At 43.3% G+C, this 19,982-nt stretch overlaps 1 protein-coding gene across 2 annotated transcripts in view; it reads right to left on the reverse strand.

Moving 5' to 3' along the window:
* Positions 1-19,982, reverse strand: part of SART3 (spliceosome associated factor 3, U4/U6 recycling protein) — a 37,166-nt gene that overhangs the window by 15,216 nt on the left and 1,968 nt on the right. The window contains exons 2-8 of one of the 2 annotated variants that reach the window (XM_025933398.2): positions 12,414-12,540; positions 10,992-11,096; positions 7,627-7,811; positions 6,376-6,427; positions 4,999-5,123; positions 1,113-1,268; positions 267-405 (exon numbers count right to left, since the gene is read on the reverse strand). In XM_025933398.2, coding sequence (XP_025789183.2) covers positions 267-405; positions 1,113-1,268; positions 4,999-5,123; positions 6,376-6,427; positions 7,627-7,811; positions 10,992-11,096; positions 12,414-12,540 — 889 coding nt within the window. Of the gene's footprint in view, positions 1-266; positions 406-1,112; positions 1,269-4,998; positions 5,124-6,375; positions 6,482-7,626; positions 7,812-10,991; positions 11,097-12,413; positions 12,541-19,982 lie in introns of both variants that reach the window. The other variant, XM_086681885.1, reaches the window with a different exon arrangement.

The raw sequence follows: 19,982 nt of genomic DNA on the forward strand, positions 1-19,982 counted from the left end.
ATGTCCCACACTAAGAGAATTCCAGGCCAAGTCAGATTGGAGAGAAGACCCAACTTCTTGGAAAATCACAAAGAATGTCAGCATTCTTTGGCTCTGAGAAGACAAAAACACAACCAAGTTATCTCCCACTTAGGGCCTTTTTTGTCACTAACACCCAATATCCCAAACTCAACACCCAGGGAAAGGCTGACCTAATGACTCTGTGACAGCTATCTTTCTGGCTTGGAACAGAAAGTTTAAGAGTCTTCCCACAAAAACATTCGCACCGGAAATCACTTGATGGTCAACTCCGTGTCTTTCCATGGCCAAGAGGTAACGGCTCCACAGGGCAACTGTCCAGGGGCAGTTTCTAACGGCACGATTATGTACAGATAAAACCAAATCCTTTACTTTCAGCTGCCGATCCTACGATAAAGAAGTTCACAGTGAGGAGATAAAATGCTACTGTTACAGGCTTCACCATCCACGAGACCTTTCCAGCACGACCAGCTGACAAAAGAAATTTCCTTACAAATTCTCGTGACTGGTCTCTTCGACAAAAAAATCGCAAAGGGGAATTGAGGAGAGGGGAGACCAGAGATGAAAACAGCTTTAAGGGATATCAGCCTAGCCGCGTGGATGGACCCAGTTTGCACCCTGACTCAAATCTTTTATACGCACATACTGACGTACTCGCCAGTGAAATGTGACTTCTGGATCTGCTTCACATGGAAGGGGGAAGAAGGTAAGCACACAGATGGAACTAGACTAGTGCCGTGAGTTAACCGTTGAAGCTGGGTGACGGCACGCCAGGTTCCGCCTTTCCTCATCTATGTGCCAGGTGTACATCTTCTCCAGAATACAAGGTGAAAAGAAAAACATTGGTGTCGCAAAGCCCTCGACAGGAAAACCGTGCCCTTTTTTCCCACAGTTAGCGTGATCAGTCTGATAGGACTTGAAACAGCAGAACCTCACGGGTTGGCCAACAGGGCGAAAGGAAGAGGAGGGAAAGGGGAGAGCGCAGAGAGGAGCAGCACACGGCTGACTCCCGGCGCCCTGGCTGAGTTCCTTCGCATAGACTCTCAATCGGTAAAAAGGAAACGAAGTTATTAGAACAAATCAGGTCGTCTTACTAGGTACTGACTGTAGCGGATCCACAAATCTGGGACGAGGCAGTTCTCGACCAGGGCGCGCTCGAAGATCAACTGGACGCGAGCAGGGTCGCCGATTTTCATCTCAAAATCGATGTACGCCTGATATTCAGCCAGTCTGGGTGCCTCTGCTTGCAACTAGGGAAGGCGGGGGAAGCACAATGAGGTCGAAATGAGCTACTCGACACCGGGAGGAAGCACAACACATCTTCATATTAAATCCTGGCAAGACTGGCTACGTCAATCAGAATCACCAATCCCCACCCCGGGTACCTCCGCAATCTGACCGGCAGAGTGAGGGTCCGGGGTGCCTCTCCACGGCAACAGTTACAAAGACTCCATCAACCCTTTCCCGGACCCATCCCTAGGCCACAGGATTTCTGATGAGAGCATCCACCAGAAACCAAATGAAGGAGAAACACCTTTGCCAATGACCACGGCTAGCCATCGCTCCAAAACGGAAGTCCCTTCCTTGGCCTACTGAGCGAGTGACGGCAACCACACTGGAGCACTTCGGTGCCGTGTGGTACTTCAGGTTTCTCATCCCACAGATCAGCTCCCGCCGGGACGCAGGCACAGGCAGAAAAGGGAAGACACGAGGCAGAATGCTGACCGCTCCAAAGACCAACAGTCCAAATTCTTTTCAGACAAAAACCTTATTCAACTTTGCTTTTCAGCCACCCTCTGCTGAAGATCCTAACATCAAACTGGATGAGGATTTCACTAATGATGCTTTGAGAAATACAACCACCTCCAATCATTTACACGTGAAAAAGGGAGACAGAGCACACGCGGGCCAGCAGGAGAGCACGCACGCTCTGAACATAGAAAGATGATGTTGTAGAGGGCCTCGGTTTCTAGTTGTAATGACAAACTAGTTGTCCAGGCAGACTGCCACTGAAAACAACTTAAAATTGCTGGATTAAATATGAAAAACGTCTTGAAAAACATCAGCAAACCGGCAAAGAAACAAGAAATACTAAGAACGAAATCTAAGTGAAGGTTAAGCCTTTGCTGGTGTAAGATCTATAAAGGATGTGATCTTCACAATGAGGTGTCATTATTACCCCCTCTTACATTCGAGGCAACCGATACACAAGGCGGCTAAGAACGAAGTCTGAGAGCTAGTAACTGGCAGAGCTAACATTCAAACTCGAGGTAGCCTGGCTCTCAAAGTCTCTGTCCTTACTATGCCACGAGATACCAAAAACAGAGCCAAGAAGCCCAACTAACCCCCAAAAGGATAAATACAAAGATATCCACCCCTGGACCTCCTGTAATGAAATTACAGGACATCAAACAAAACCAAAGAGATCTTAAAATGGGCCGGAGAAAAAACAAGGATTGGCATCAAAGAAGCTGACTTCTTAACAGCCAACGACAGAAGCAAGACAGGAGACGTAACTGTCAGTCGAGAATTCTACATCCTGAGAAATGAACTTTCGAAGGAGAGCAAAGTGAAAGACCTTTTCAAATTAAAACTGAGACCATCTGTCACCAGCAAATATCCAGTGCAGGAGACTCTCAAAGGGTGTATCTGAAGCAAAAAAAAAAAGATTCCAGATGAAAGGTCTAGGATGCAAGACGGGAAAAAGAGCAAAGAAAAATGGGAAATGCACATAAGTGAATGCAGACAGGGTGGGGCTGTATAATGCAAGATTAACAAGGATGCCTCTCAGGTTAAACAAAAAGACAAGAAATACAAGAAAACAAGAGTGTAAGTCTGAGACATGGTAAATGAAGCTGAAAGTATTCTAAGGCCAAGAAAGGTTGAAAAACACCATTTACAGACAATCTTATGGTCAACAAAACAAAAACCAAATACTATGGTCAACACAGAAAATCCAAAAGAATCAATAAATCATTGGTAAGAATTTATAAAGAAAACAGACAAAAATTAATATAGAAGACAAAAATAAATTTAAACAATTTTACAGAAAGACACAGCCTAAATAGCAAAGACCTATAAACCACGTTCATAGATTGGAAGACTCAAAATTTTAAAGATGTATATTCTTCCCCAAATTGATCTACAGAGAAAATGTAATTCCAACAAAAAAAAATTCAACAGCTTTTTAAATAAAATTTGAAAAGCTGATTCTATTCAACAGAAGCAGTAAGAACTAAAACAGGGGTGCCTGGGTGGCTCTATCAGTTAAGCATCCAACTCTTGATTTTGGCTCAGGTCATGATCTCACAGTTTGTGGGTTTGAGCCCCGCATCGGGTTTTGTGCTGGCAGCGTGGAGCCTGCTTGGGATTCTCTCTCTCTCCCTCTCTCTTTGCCCCTCCCCTGCTTGCACGCTCTCTCTCTCTCTCAAAATAAACAAATAAACTTAATAAATAAATAACATTTATTTAAAAAAAAAAGGGACTAAAGAAAGACAAAACACTCTTGAAGAGGAACAACATGGGTGGGATTCATGTCACCTACGAGCAAAATTTATAAAACTATCAGTATTATGATAGTATAAAATAAACCAGTGGGGCAGAATAGAAAGCCCAGAAACAGATACACAAATGGAGAGCTGATCTATGACAGATGTGGGCCGGCACATCAATGAGGGAAAGATGGAATTATCAAAATTGGTGCTGGAAAACTGGTCTCATATGGAAAAATGAAACTGGACCCCATCTCATGCTATATGCAAAAATCAATTCCATACGAAGATCTAAACATGAAACACACAACCATAAACTTTCAGAAGAAAATAGAGATAAGAACAGCCATGAGCTTGGAACATGGAGAGATTTCCTAAGCGTAACAAAAGTGCAAACTGTAAGACAAAGAATGATAAATCCAATTAGAGTGAAATTAAGAACCAGTCATCGAAAGATGCCATTAAACACCTTGAAAAGACAAATCACAAACTTGGGGGAAGTTTTTGCGATACATACAACCAAAAGTAAGGATTAAGATCTGAGGTTCCTCCGAATTAATTAAAAAAAACACAAATGAAAGGGAAATGAGTCACAGACTTCAACAGGTACCTCACAAAAAAGGAAACCTGAATGCCAACAGATGTGAAAAAACGCTCAACTTTAGTAGTAACCAGGGAAATGCGAATTAAAGCTACAACTCAGATCCATCAGAATGGGTAAAATTTGAGTATGTCGATATCCAAGGCTGGTGAGGGCGACGAGAACCCTGAGTTTGCTGAGAACCCCTCCGCTAGGAGCATCAGCCGATGACGCGGAAAACAGTCCCGCAGGACGGGACGATCCAGCAATTCCATTCCTAGGTGCACGCTCTGGAGGAACTCTCCTCACACGTGTACCAAGAGATACATCCAAGAACGGTCGGAAACATGCTGCTCCTCCTAGCAAAACACGGGAAAGCGACCCAACTACCTAGGAACACGAGTCAACAAATCGAGGCACACACATACACAACTCGATAGCCATGGAAACAAATGGACTATACTTATCAACACGGGTACAACCCAAAAACATGGTCGATGAAAGAAAATACACAGCATGATTCCATTATATAAAAGCTCAAAAAACAAGCAAAATTAAACAATACGTTAATCAAAGGTATGTTCGTAGATTGTAAAACTATAAAGAAAAGCGAGGGAATGATTATCACAAAAGTCAGGAAAGTGATTACCTCTCGGGAGAGGGAAGAGGAAGCAATCGGAGAGGGGCACATAGGAGACTTCTAAGGTACTGGCAATGTTCTATTTCTTAACCTGGGTGGTGGGTACATGGACGTTCACTTTATTATTAGGATGTAAACTGCACGTACACATTTATACACTCTACACATTTCACAACAAAACAGATTTTAAAGATACCGCTTTATTTGCAACTATCGATCAGGGTAAAGTTTGCAGGGACGCGTTTACCGTAAAAGAGGCCAACACTTACCAGCGCTTCTTCATAGGGTTTGTATTTCTCCAGCTGCTGCAGTGCTTTGTTATAGTTCTGAATTACCGACTCCGGTATTGGGTCTTCTGACCATTCTTCATACTCTGCAAATGTTGCCTCCATATCTATTGAAAGATGGATTCAGCCCCGTAGGTCTTGCCATGGGTTTTATCAACCCAACCAGAGATGAAACCATGAGACTCAGATGTTGCTAGCCCCTCCCACATCAGCGGCCACAACAGCTCTTAGGATCAGATCTTCTACTGGGCCCGGACTTGACCTTAAGATTCTGTCTCAAGGCAATTCCCCAAGCAGCCCTACCAACTAACTAAGCAGTTAATTAAATAATAGCAACACTCACCCACTGCTTCCTATGATCTAATACTCTCCATCCACTAACTCATTTGATCCTCACAACTCTATGGAATAGGTTCTATCGTGATCCCCATTTTGCAGATGAGGAAACACAAGCAGAGAGTTACATCAAATGGTAGAGCAAGGCCTTGAGCCAGGCAGTAAGGCTCAAGGTCATGTTCTACTCACTGGGCTGTGCCATGTCACAGTGGTACATGAGGGGACACCTACAAGCCACTGAGTTCTAGGCTTTTCTGCGTATCGCCCAAGGATTCAACTGGAAAGCCAGCCATTTTATAAATCTGTCAAATCAAATCCAAATAAACCGTGAAGTAAAAAGAGAAATTATGCCTGGGCTCAAGTAGTTATCCAGAAGTGCCAGGGGTGTGCAACACGTAACCAGGCCTAGGGAACAAATAAGATGGAAGCACCAAACTCTTCCCATGTCCAGAAAAATCCTCCAGGTGCCGCTCACACTCAATACCAGAGCTTCAAAGGCTTGGCTTACCAAAATATATTTACCCAAAAAGGAAAATCCTTACCAAACCCCCAAGAAATTCAGATGGGAACACTTCCAGTCCACAGTGCTCCTGAACCAAATCACATCCCTCCCCCCGCCCCCGGAAGAATGATAGAAGCCTGTGGAAAATCCCCATTCTGATACCAAAGAGATTACTCCTAAAGAGAAAATGTTCACAATGGAACCCTTACTCAATAAAGCTTCCCCAGAAAATATAGGGGGTCAGCTTCCCTACCCTATAGTGACCCCACCTCTCCACCAACAACGTCTTAATGTAGGAAGCCGAGTCGGGAAGTCTGCTGCTGACCCTCAGAATCCTCTTGAGCATTAACAATTCAAGGTATATTTTTACCAATACACAGTGACACTGTCCAGTGAGAGCAAGAACACCAGCGACATTTACCTCACAGGATGCTAGGAAAGGACTAATGACAGGACAGACCCCCAGGCATTTTAAAAACCATGGAGGAAGGGCCGGCTACTGACATGTCGGTTTCTCTTACCAAAGAGTGGGATCGCCAACTGTCGCCGGAAGAGACTGTGGACTTTCTCCAGCTGTGAATCAAAGGTTTGTTCCCGGTCAAAAGGGGAAAGGAAGCCAGCTATGGGCTAAAGAAGCAAATGTGTAGTAAATTACAAACTTTTTGGTTCTTCCTACTTCAAAAAATATTTCAACAAGTTTTTAGTTGAAAGTAAAAAACTGTTTCTGACCCCTTAGGCATGAGGTATTGTGACAAACGTCGCAAGGGATTCAAAAATAAACTGGTCTCTGCTACTAAGTGTTTAAGATGGAGTGAAAAGCAAAAAGGAATATAAGAAACGCATATACGGACTATATTCTATACAAATGACTACCACGGGGCCGAATGGAGATATCACAAAAGTATCACTGGTATCGAAGTCCCGTGGCTGGCTTTATTTAAGCTGGTTTTGGAGGCTGCGGTTCGTTATGAAGGGAGGAGATCGGGAAGGCCTCCCGGGGGAGCTGGCACCTGGGGTGCATCTGCAGGCTCTCCGGACGTAGCAAGAGAGAAGGAACGGCGTGGGAACGGGACGGCAAGCGCCCGAGTGTCGAGGGGGGGGACTGCGGGAGCAGGGCCCACGCAGGGCTGGGTCAGCCAAAGGCGTCGGCCCTGATGCCTCAGTCAGGGTGAGCTAGAGGCACCGCTGCAGGCTCATCAATAGGGATGTCACCAAGAAGGGAGAGCGCCACTTTAGTAATGACCGAACTGCCGGCGGGCTCCGCTAACTGCCAACACTAACTGTGTGCATACACACACACAGGGGAGAGGGGACACTGGGAGGGGCTGTAAAATCCTGTAAATGAGAGTTTAAAAAATCTAATTATGATGGGGTCAAATCTCTTGCAGTTACTATTGGACACGACACATACACACATACATATATATATGTATGCGTATATGTGCACATATATACATGTTTGTATATATGTCTGTGTGTGTGTATGTGTGTGTGTGTATATATATATGTGTGTGTGTGTGGTTATTCTTGTGTATTCACCTGGAACCAGTATTAGTAGTATTTTTAAACATCAGGAAAAAATCATAGGGTCATTTGCTTTTCAGTCCAACAAATCATTCTTGCTATTCCACAAAGACTACCGATTTACTTCACTGCCCACCCACTAGGGGACTGGCAAAGACCATTTTGTTAGCGGTGTTCCTCCAAGACCACTTACAAAGAGCCCCGACTGTTCAAAGGCAAGCACTGGGCCCAGAGACAGGGGCACTCACCCGGGCAGCTTCCACAATCGCACTTTCAAACTCCCGGTAAGCCTCCCAGATGGCGAGTCCTTTGGTCATATGTAAGCCAACCGATGAGAGTGCCCTTTCAAACACAGAGCGGACTTTCTCAAGGCCACCTTTCTGCCCAATCCCACCGACTGAGTACTGGCCGTACTCGAGCCAAATGTTAGGACCTAAGAAGAAGTGTTCTAATCAGTTCAGGATATGAAAAACCCAAATATCAAAACTTTTGTTCTGATGCATCGCAAAATAAACGTGCCCACCAAAACAGTACAAATTCATATAAAATGTTAACGGAACATCAACAAGCATCCCAACTTACATATAATGCTAATACTGCGGCTCAAAAAGAAGTGTATCTTAAACCATGTTCCTACTAGGTTTCGATGATCGAGTTTTACTTCATAAACAGAATATGCCAGGAGGTAATATGTAATACGACTGTGACTATCAAGCTTATTTATTAAAACTGAAGGAATCCACTGACAGAGTTTAACAAAAATAGTTACAAATCTGAGTCAACTTTCAGAAAGATTGCAAAGCCCAGAATTTTTTAACTTTTGAACACTGATTCCTTTTTAAACCTACTGTTTGAAGTGAAAGAACAAATTAAAAGCACCAATCCTGTCACCAGAAGTCTGTATTTTAAGCCTCCAGGTGTAATGGTGTTTACACAGCAACAACAGAAAAGACCTGGTGGCCCTGGGTTTCTTTCCCCACTTTCTTTGTACACTTTTCATATACTCACCCCTGCTGCTTTTAAGAGCAGACTGACGAACTAAACCCTTCAGAAAGGCAGTGATTCTTATGGCACACATTTTGCCTACTAAGTCACTTTTCAAAGACCTGCAAATAATTTCACGGGCCTGTGCTAACCTTGTAAAATAAAACCACTTAAAAAAGAAAGAAGCCTATAGGAGAATTACTACACGTTTTCCCAAGGCTTGCTTTTTCACTGAAACGGGTTAATTTCAAAGACCTTAGCCAAAGTCCGTCAGCTACTCTGTTTTAGTTCACCAGTACCGAGCTTCCATACAGGCTGCAAAATAAAAAAGGAAAAGAGGGGCGCCCAGCTGACTCCATCAGAAGAGCATGTGACTCTTGATCCTGGGGTTATGAGTTTGAGCCCCACATGGGGTGTAGAGATCACTTTAAAAAATAAAATCTTTAAAAAAAAAAAAAAAGGAAAAGAGCAGCTCTTGGAGCAGAAACCCTTGGTGATGGTTGAGTCATGTCTACAGATGGTCTATGAAACAGCTCATCCTCTGAAGAGAAGGGAATTTTCAATGGATTACCTCACAACTCCTCCCAATATTTAAATAATCAAAAAAGGTGTAAAAATTATGAGTAGTATTTTAAACTCAGAAAACCCAAGGGAATAGGGTCCACAATAATTACGAGAAGCAAATAATGAGTCACTGGACTCCAGGTTCCAAAGCAGGGCATGAAGCCCCTGCACGAGGCCTTCTCCAAAGACCAAGGAACCCGATTTTCAAAATCAACAAAGAGCCAAAGGGCCACAGGCGTACTGTGTCACTGGCGCACTGAACGCCTCCCAGATGGTCTGAAATCGGAGTACATGCACCTTCAAATGTGCAAAACACAATTAAAAACTAGGAAGCAGACCAAAGTGGCTTCATAGCGGTTTCTGAACATTCACAAAACGTGTGACACAACTTCCATGTTCTAAAGCTCCTGAAAACAACACAAAAGCCCTGTGGGTCCCCATTCAAAACTACTTTGAGACACATAATCTGGGACACCTGGGTGGCTCAGTCGGTGGGGGGGTCCCACTTCGGCTCAGGTAATGATCTCACAGTTCGGGAGTTCGAGCCCCACATCCGGCTCGCTGCTGTTAGCACCGAGCCCCCCTTCAGATCCTCTGTTCTCCCCTCTCGGCCTCTCGCCCACTTGCTCTCTCTCAAAAATAAAGAAAACATTAAAAAAAAAGAGAGAGACAGAGAGACAGACATAATCTAAGAAGCAAGTTATCCAGCTTCCTGACCCCCAGCAGCCCTGAAGCAGTTGGGGAAAAGGAAGGCGCGCTGACTTCAGCACTAAGTGGCAGTGGAGGCTGGACAGCTGGAATGACTACAAACCATAAAGGACCTAAAAACATCACAGTTTGGGCAGAGACAAAAGATCCCTGGAGAAAAAGAACCGGTGCTGTTAAGGACGACTCTTGAGACCTTAGCAAAGGGGTAACAGGGTCATCAGAAAACATAGGACCATCGTGCCTTAAGAGCTGTCAAGAGATTCTAAGAAGCCACAGGGGCAGCATCAGAACAGAGACGCAAGTATAGCTTCTAGAAGCGCATATGGTATAATTTCATATTCCCCAAACACCTGTAATTTTCAGTATCCAGATTATAAAAACTAAAAATCGATCAATTCTTTTTGGCTGGTAAAAAGGTACATGAAAGGTCCTCTCCCTCAGGGCAGTCTATAGTCCAGACACCCACGCTTCTCACAAGGGGAGATGCCTACGGCGGGAAGTGGGGAAAATCACACATGGAAGAAAGATGTTTAATTTAAAAGAGGCAAAGGTGGGGGCGCCTGGGTGGCTCAGTCAGTTGGGTGACTTGATTTTGGCTCGGGTCACGATCTCGCAGTTCATGAGTTCAAGCCCCGCATCGGGCTCTGCGCTGTCAGCATGGAGCCAACTTGGGATCCTGCCTCTGCTCCCATTGGGGTTCTCTCTCTCATGCACACGCACTCTCTCTCTCTCAAAATAAATAAAAACATAAAAAATAAAAAAAATGGGGGCACCTGGGTGGCTTAGTCGGTTAAGCATCTGACTTCAGCCTAGGTCATGATCTTGACGTTCCTGAGTTCGAGCCCCACGTTGGGCTCTGTGCCGACAGCTCAGAGCCTGGAGCCTGCTTTGCCTTCTGTGTCTCCCTCTCTCTCTACCCCTTCCCGACTCGTGCGCGAGTGCACACCCTCTCTCTCTCTCTCTCTCAAAAGTAAATAAAACGTAAAATAACAATTTTAATAAATAAACAATAAGTAAGTAAATAAATAAAACATTCTGTCCAAAACAATCCAAACAACCCATTCAATGTGTAAAAGTCATCTGGAAATACCACGTAAGTTCTCCCCGCCAGAAGAGTGCTAGGTGTAACTATGTTCATTATCTTGCCAGAAATATTTCTTCCACTTGAATTTGAAAACCAAATATCCTCAAATGACAACCACAGACAACGAGAACGATGAGCAAACTCCATTCCTTCTAACTGCTAGACTAGCGCTCTCCTTCCTGAGCAGTGACACCTCCCAGTACGGTCCAGGGCAGGAGAGGCCGCCGCTGGGCGACGCTGCAGACGCCTCGAAGAAGCGCACGGGGAACTTACAGATGTAATCCTTCACAGCTTTCTCAAAGAGGTCGTACACGTGCTCTCTGTCCAGGCCGTCCAGAGCCATGCTGATCTCGTCATGCAGCCACTCCAGCCAGAGCTCTGCAAGACAACAGCACCTCCTGTGTCACCATCTCCTTCACCAAAGGGCAGGACGAAAGCAGGGACTTTACTGCCAGTCACGGGCACACAAACATCTCACCCATCTTATACAGCCTGGTACAGTTCGCAGAAATTCCATTCTTAAAGCCTGTACCAAGCACACAGAAGGTTTATGCTTCCAAATCAAATAATTAGAAACATGATATCCCACACCTATTGGGCATTTTATACTCTGCAAAGTACCTACATATATTTCCCATTTAATCTTTGTCAAAATTCTGTAGGTGACAGTAATAATAATTAATAAAAATGGCATCTAAGCATTGACAACACACTAAGGTATCTGTTGAGTGCTGTGCACAGAACACCTCTTCCAACCCACGTACTAGAAGGCAGAAACTATTAACAGCCCCATTTCACTGCTGGGAAAACTGAGTCTTAAAACATTTACGTAATTCACTTAAGGTCACCCAGCAGTAAGACGTACAGCCAGGAATGGACCTCGGCGATCTGATTTCAGTTTCCATACTCGGCAGTTATGCTTTCGGGGCAGGGAGAGCTGGATCTGGGACCAGAGTTTTCCAACTCCTCCCTAAAATATCCGTTACGAACATTCGTGAAGACTGAACCACAAAGATGCACAGTTTAGTTATGTTTCGAATAAGCAAGTAAGTATAAATAACCTAAATGCCCAACAATCCTGTAACAAACAAGGTATAAAACATTTACATTAAAAACTGTTTATAATGGGTGGCTGGGTGACTCAGTCGGTTACACATCAGACTCTTGATTTCAGCTGAGATCATAATCTCACGGTTCGGTTCGTGAGTTCAAGCCTCACATCGGGCTCTGCGCTGTCAGCTTGGGATTTCCCTCCCCTCTCTCTCTGCCCCTCCCCTGCTCACGCTATCTCAAAATAAATAAATAAAAATTTTAAAACTGTTTCTAAAAGTTTAATTGTAATACATTTACAATTATCTAGTTCTGAGAGAATGGATTAAGTACACAAATACTGGAATGGGAAACACAAAGATGCGGGAAAAGTTTAATTACATAAAAAGTTTTCATCGTGATATAGGATTAAAAAAAAACAACTCAGGATCCAAAACGTGGGCCACTATTACATGATCACGACTACGTTTCGAAAAAAACTACAAGATGAGAAACTAGAAATCCCTGACACTGGCTGATGGGCTTTCTTCTTTCCACTTTATTTGTATGTTCCAAATGTTCTGTAAGGCACACATCCCACTGAAACAAGAATGTGTATCCTGCACTTCCGTTTTTATCAAAGCAGCCTGACCGCTGAAGCATTACCTTCAGTCAAAGGAAAGATCTCACTCATCTTCTGGCGAGCCATCCTCACTTTGGTGAGCTCGCCTTCCAGCCGGAGCAGCCGGATCAGGTCCACGTGGCAGTTGTAGTCATAGACGTTGATAGAGAGCTAAAAGGAGAACAACACAAGGTGAAATTTAATATGCCATCATCAAAATAACTTAGCATTCTTCACCACTGGTTAGGAGGCACATGTCTGCTTACAGACAAAATGGGCCATCTGGGAGAGCCAAGGAAACAACAATGTAACATTTACCCCCAGGAAGAGGAAGAAAAATCAATGAATGAGGCTTTCTCTAATCAACACAAAGCTCTCCCAATCTGTCACAGTCCCTATCGGAAAGCAGTTGGGTTCTCTCTGAAACACAGGAACATTCTGATGAAACGAATAAATAAATACCAAGTGTGACCTTAGGCAACTTATTAATTCTTGTAAAACAGGGACACCACTAAGGTCTAGTCCATAAAGTTCTTGCAAGGATTTTACTGTCTTTATTTTAATTTTTTTTTAAGTAATCTCTACACCCAACACGGGGCTCAAACTCACAACCCCGAGATTAAGAGTCAATTGAGCCAGCCAGGTGCCCCTCTTGCAAGGATTTTAAAAGGTGCTTCATGACACGGTTTAGCACATGCCAGGTATGTAGGTTAAGAGCTCTTTTACGAAACAAACAAAAACACCTACTGCGAAATGAAAATGAAATGAAAATCCCTACTGCGAGGAACAAGAATGGCAACACCTGTTGAAGCTGAGTGACAGGTACACAGAGACTTGTTTTTATATTTGAAACTTTTCAAACTCAAAGTTAAAACAAATCAAAATCACTTAAATAGCTATCAGACATCTGAGACCACAGCAAACTAAAAGAATTTGCCGCTAGCAGACTGACTCTTAAGGAGAACAAAAGGAAATGATAAATCTTGGAGCACCAGGAAGGGAGAGAGAACAGAAAGTATAGAAATACAAGCAAGTATCAGGAAAGGTGCTTCCCATGAGTTTTCTAAATTGTATGTGATAACTGAAACAAAACTTTCAAGGCCATCTGATACCCAAAACAAGGATATTTAAAAGTAGGGATGGTAAAGGGACTTAAATGGAAAGATTTCCACATTTCACTCATTGGTAGAACAAACACCATGTAAGTTAAATACACTGTAATACCCAAGGCAACCACCAAGAAACTATACAAAGCAATATACTAAAAATCACTTGCAAATAAATCAAGATGGGATATTAAAAGATGTTCAAGTAACTCACAGGAAGGCAAGAATAAAGATACAAAAAAAAAAAAAAAAAAAAAAAGAGGAAACAAACAAAATAATAAAATGCCAGGCATTAGACCTAACATATCAACACCTATCTTAATGTTTATGGTCTCAATATACTAATTAATAAAGCAAAGAATGCAGAACAGATAAAAACACAACCCTTGTAAGAAACTCACTTCAAATTCAAGGACATAGGCAGGCTGAAAGGAAAAGGATGGGAAAAGATATACCATGTAAACAGTCCAAAAAAAGCAGAAGTGGCTATGTTAATATCACATAAAAGGGACTTTAGAGAAAATTACGAAGGATAAAAACGGACACTACAGGGGCACCTGGCTGGCTCAATCAGTGGAGTGTATGACTCTTGATTTGGGCTCAGGTCATGATCCCAGGGTTGTGGGTTAGCGCATTAGCTTGGCACAGAGCCTGTTTAAGATCTCCCCTCCCCCCCCCACCTCTGCCCCTCTCACCAGCTCACACATGCTTTCTCTCTCTCAAATTTAAAACAAAGTGGGGGGGGGGGGGGATTACATAATGATAAAAGGATCAACCCACCAGGAAGATCACAAACAACAGACCCTTCAAAACAGATTAAGCAAGACTGAGCTAAGAGACACGACCACAGTTATAATGGGGACTTCAACATTCTCCACTTCAGCAACTAAAAGTAGTCCTGGACAGATAATCAGCAAGGACACAGAACTCAGTTTCATCAACCAACATGATCTAATCAACATATATAGAACACTCCATCCAAGAGCAACAGAATACACCTTTTTTTCCCCTCAAGGGCCCATGGAACATTCACTGAGACTAAATCACAGGCCATAAGACAAACCTCAACAAATTTTCAAAAACTGAAATCATATACAGTATGTTTTCTGATGACAATAGAATTAAATCAAAAGTCAGTAAAAATGGGGAAATCTTTAAACATTTGGAAACAAAGTGATATACTTCTAAATAACCCATGGATCAAAGAGGAAGTATCGAGGAAAACAAAAATACACACTACTGAATGAAAATGAAAATACAATAAATTAAGGATACAGCCAACGCAGTGTGGAGAGGAACACTTAACCGAACTCAATGTATGAAAAGAATTATATGCCATGACTAAACAATTTGTTCCAGGAATGCAAGGCTAGTTCAATCTTTGAAAATCAATCACCGTAATCCACTAAATCAACAGGCTAAACAAAAATCGTGATATCCACTGACACAGAAAATGCAATTGACAAAATCCAAAACCATTTACAATAAAAACTCTCAGCAAGTTGGCCCGCATTAAAATTTAAACTTTTTGCTCTATAAAAGACTCCATCAAGAGGATGCAAAGACAAGCTATAGACTTCAAAAAAAAAAAAAAAAAAAAGTACAAACCACATATGTAATAAAGGACTAGTATCTAAAAGCTAGAACTCTAGGGATGCCTGGGTGGCTCAGTTGCTTAAGCATCTGACTCGTGACTTCAGCTCAGGTCATGATCTCATAGTTCATGAGTTCAAGCCCCACATCAGGCTCAGTGCTGACAGTGCAGAGCCTGTTTGGGAATTCTCTCTCCTCTCTCTGCCCCATTCTCTCTCTCAGAATAAATAAATAAACTTAAAATATTTATATATATATATATATATATATATATCTCTAAACTCGACAATAAAGGGGCGCCTGGGTGGCTCAGTCAGTTGAGCATCTGACTCTTGATTTGGGCTCAGTTCACAATCTCATAGTTGGTGAGTTCAAGCCCTGCGTTGGGCTCTGTGCTGACAGGGCAGAGCCTGCTAAGGATTCTCTCTCTCTCCTTCTCTCTCTGCCCCTCCCCACTCACGTGTGCTCTCCCTCTCTCATGTAAATAAACTTAAAGTAAATTCAACAGTAAAAAACAAACAATCCAATTAAAAAATGGGTAAAAGACATGAACCAACACGTATATCCAAAGAGGACACACAGATGGCAAGTAAGTCCACATGAACAGTCAAGATCATTAACTATCAGGGAAATGTAAGGTAAAACCACAATGAAACATTACACACCTAACAGAGTGACTAAAATAAAAAACAACGACAACACCAAATGCTGGAGAAGATGCAAAAACAAAAACAAACAAAAACAAAAAACCAAATGGATCACTCACACATTGCTGCTGGGAAGGTAACACGTATACAGCAGCTTTGGAAAACAGCTGGGCTGTTCCTCATAAAATTCAACACACAATTACTTTATCATCCAGCAAGTGCACCGTAGGTATTTCTCCAGAGAAACAAAACCATGGTTACACAAAACCTGTTCCTAACAGCTTTATTCCTATTAGCCCAAACTGGAAACAACCCAGATGTCCTTCAATGGTGAATGGCTAAAGTCACCATGGTGCACCCACACTGTGGAATACTTTTCAGCCAGAAAAAGGAAGTGAATATACACCCCACTCAGATGAATTTTAAGGGAATTATGCTGAATAAGAAAAGCTAATCCAAAAAGATTACATACTATATGATTCCATTTATATAACATCCCTGAAATGACAAAATTACAGAAACAGAGAACAGACAGTGATGGCCAGAGGTCAGGAACTATAGCTATAAAAAAACCAGAAGGACCCCTGTTGTGACAGAACTGATCTGTGTCAACTGTGTCAACGTCAACATGTGGGTAGTGACATCATATGTAGTTTTAAGAAGATTACCACTGGGAGAAACTGGTAAAGGGTACACAGGAGCTCTGTATTATTTCTTACAACTGCAGGGAAGTCTACGACTAGCTCAAAATGAAAATTTAACTTTCTAAAAAAGCTTTTATAGGAGGTTGGGGTATGGGGTTACCTTAGGTCTATACAAAAACACTAGTGTCTACTTTTCCAACACCTGCCACAGCGTTTCGGCAATATTTCCCTCTCCTTCATTCAACTAACGCTCTGAAGGTATACTCAATAATCTAGATACTAGCTGATACATTAAAATACGCATGGAAGGACTCATCTCACCAGGTTGCAAGTCTCGGCAGAGTCAGACCGTGGAATTGACACGGGATTGACAAACTGACCAACAGAACAAAAGAGAACACCCAACATCAGACCCACACAGACAGAAAACCTATGACAAAGTGGCACTCATTGCATCCATTAAAATGAATTCATGACCCATAACCATGACCCCAGTTTGAAAAACACTGACTCTGGGGCGCCTGGGTGGCTCAGTCGGTTTAAGCGGCCGACTTCAGCTCAGGTCACGATCTCGCGGTCCGTGAGTTCGAGCCCCGCGTCGGGCTCTGTGCTGACGGCTCAGAGCCTGGAGCCTGTTTCGGATTCTGTGTCTCCCTCTCTCTGACCCTCCCCCATTCATGCTCTGTCTCTCTCTGTCTCAAAAATAAATGTTAAAAAAAAATTTTATTAAAAAAAAAAAAATGAAAAACACTGACTCAGAGAAATTTTTTTTTTAATTTTTTTTAGCATTTATTCATTTTTTGAGAGACAGAGAGAGACAGTATGAGCTGGGAAAGCACAGAGAGAGAGGGAAACACAGAATCCGAAGCAGGCTCCAGGCTCTGAGCTGTCAGCACAGACCCCGACACGGGGCTCAAACTCCCGAACAGTGAGATCATGACCTGAGCCGAAGTCGGACACTTAACCAACGGAGCCACCCAGGTGCCCCACAGAAATTCTTAAACATGGTGGATAATAGCATGTTTCAATAGTAACAATGTACCTTGTGGCTGGTTGGTAATAGGACAAAAGAAAAAAAACTGTATGCTAAATATACAGTAGTCAAAATGAATTAAGTGCAGCTACAAGCAACACAGATGAATGTTAGAAACACGATGCTGGGGCGCCTGGGTGGCTCAGTCGGTTAAGCGTCCGACTTCAGCTCAGGTCACGATCTCGCAGTCCGTGAGTCCGAGCCCCGTGTCGGGCTCTGGGCTGATGGCTCAGAGCCTGGAGCCTGCTTCCGGTTCTGTGTCTCCCTCTCTCTCTGCCCCTCCCCCGTTCATGCTCTGTCTCTGTCTCAAAAATAAACAAACGTTAAAAAAAAAATTAAAAAAAAAAAAAAAAGAAACACAACGCTGAGTGGAAAGCAGTCCCAAAAGATTACATACAGCATGGTATATTTTTTAAAAGCTCATCAATGAACAAAAGTGGACAATAGATTACTTAGGAATGCATACGTGGGAAATAAAATTACACGTTTTAAGGGAAAAGGGAGCACAGCAGATTCAAGAAAGTAGTTACCCGGGTTTTGGGAGGAGAGGCAGGGCAATGGAATAGGGGAAAGACCCATCGGTACCTGCAACAACACTGTTGAAGTTCTAAGTCTTCGACCAGTGCTGGGTAAGCAGTAGTCACTTACCACCCTTTGTAACTTACAGATGTGAACTGCTCTGCATGTATCAAATTACATGCAAAAGGACAACAAATGCTCAATAACAGGTAAGACTATGACCTATACTTTTTTTTTTTAATCCTAAGACTTTTAGCAATGTTCTCCTGCTCATGATATATAAAATTTAACAAGCAGAGCCCATCCCAAGATCCAACATGAAGGGCTGAAAAAGGACTGGACTAGGTCAGGACCCAAGCGTTCTGATCTCCCCTGGCTCTCCTCCTTTGTACCAGGAAGGCGCTGGAGTGAACCTCTGCTTGCCACGCGGGCTGTCATGACACGCTGATGTTTCAAAATGGACTGTCAAGTGTGCACTCAAGTGACACTAACTAAAGAAGTGAAGTTTGTGCAAAATGTACTTTCCTTGTTAAAGAAGGGGCAAAAGCTCTCCCTGTCACCCACCGCTCTCAACTCACCTGGGTCTGAGAGTGGTTTTGGAGCACGAAGAGGAGTGGGACAGTCCTTGTCAGGCATCGTGAGTAGTGTCTGTCTATACAAGCGTCCCTTACCTGCATATCACATGGAGGTCAGAAAGAATAAGTCAGTGAAGTAGAGAAACGGCCTCTAAGGTGGTCTTTGGTCCAAATTTCTGATTTTTAGGCCCAGACAATGAAGATACTATACATGAAGAGGCGTTCCAAAAGTAGGTGTTTGAAATGCATACTGAGGATGCATTTAAGAGACATTTCCACAGAGTTCACTTGGCATTGACGAATGAGCACATATACAGGTCTATTCTGGTCTCAGAGCCTCATTAAAGACAAAGGATGCTTTGAAGAAAGAGGCGGCTTAGCCAACGCAGAAAATGATGTGTTGATTTCCTGACTCCCTAGAGGCACAACTTGGAATAGGGGTGGAGAAGTAACAAAAGGCCTGGTCCAAGAAACACAACCACTGCAATCATGGGGAGGGCAAGGAAAGAACAGAGCAGGCCTCGGCACAGCACCTACTATGCGTCAAATGTGCCACGAACTTTCAAAGCAGCGGGTCACTTAAGCTCCACGACAGCCCCGTGAGGTTGGCCCCTTGTTTTCACTACCTGGGCCACCGAGGGACCAGCGAGTTGGAGTAACCGATAGGGCAACACTTTTCGTTTCAGGGCACAAACACAGATAACGGGAAACCCTTGCTTTTGTTACACAGATACCACAACTTGAAGCTTTCATAAACTACACTCAGGGATGAGCACTGGACTTCGCAAATATGACCAGGTTGAGTTTTTCACAGGCCTGTCTAGAAGTTATTCCATGGCAGCAGGAACTAGAGGCTATGGGATTAGGAGGAGGTGGCAGAAAGGTTTGGAAAAATGGGAAAAATCAATCCCTCGACCCCATGACAGAGAGGCTGACAAAGCTAAGAGGCTCTTCAATTCACATCACTTGCCAGATCCCATTCTGTGTGGTCCCCTTCCGAACTCCATCCCGCCCTCTGTGGCCTGAGGTGGGGCAGGCAACGAGGGGACACCAGTAGCCAGGACACCTCTGCTCTGACCCATCCCCCTCTCTAGCTAGATGCTTCTCCTCATCAAGGATTTAATCTTTCTGCTTCCAATCCTGTCCTTTCTGCTAAAACCAATAATCCTATTTCCCCTGCCTCACAGAAGAGTAAGATCTGAGTGAGCTAATGGCTCGCTGAAAAGCTGAAGGCTAGAAATCAGAAGGACAGACTTCCATCAGGACAGGGACATAGCCTGGCATTTTCTCAACAAATGAAAGACTGAACAAACACCAGCATGCTTATTTATAAAAAGTGAACAGGGAACCACTTTCCTACACCCACTGGTTCCTTTGACGTTCAGATGTGATGATGAATGGAACGAGCGATACCAACGGACATCATTACTATTTCACAACACAAGTATCACTGCCGGAGAGGCCATCCTAATGAATCTCACACCCAACAAGGTTGA

The sequence above is a fragment of the Puma concolor genome, chromosome D3 (assembly GCF_028749965.1).
Source record: "Puma concolor isolate L17-30 chromosome D3, mPumCon1.1.hap2, whole genome shotgun sequence".
Taxonomy (NCBI): Eukaryota; Metazoa; Chordata; class Mammalia; order Carnivora; family Felidae; genus Puma; species Puma concolor.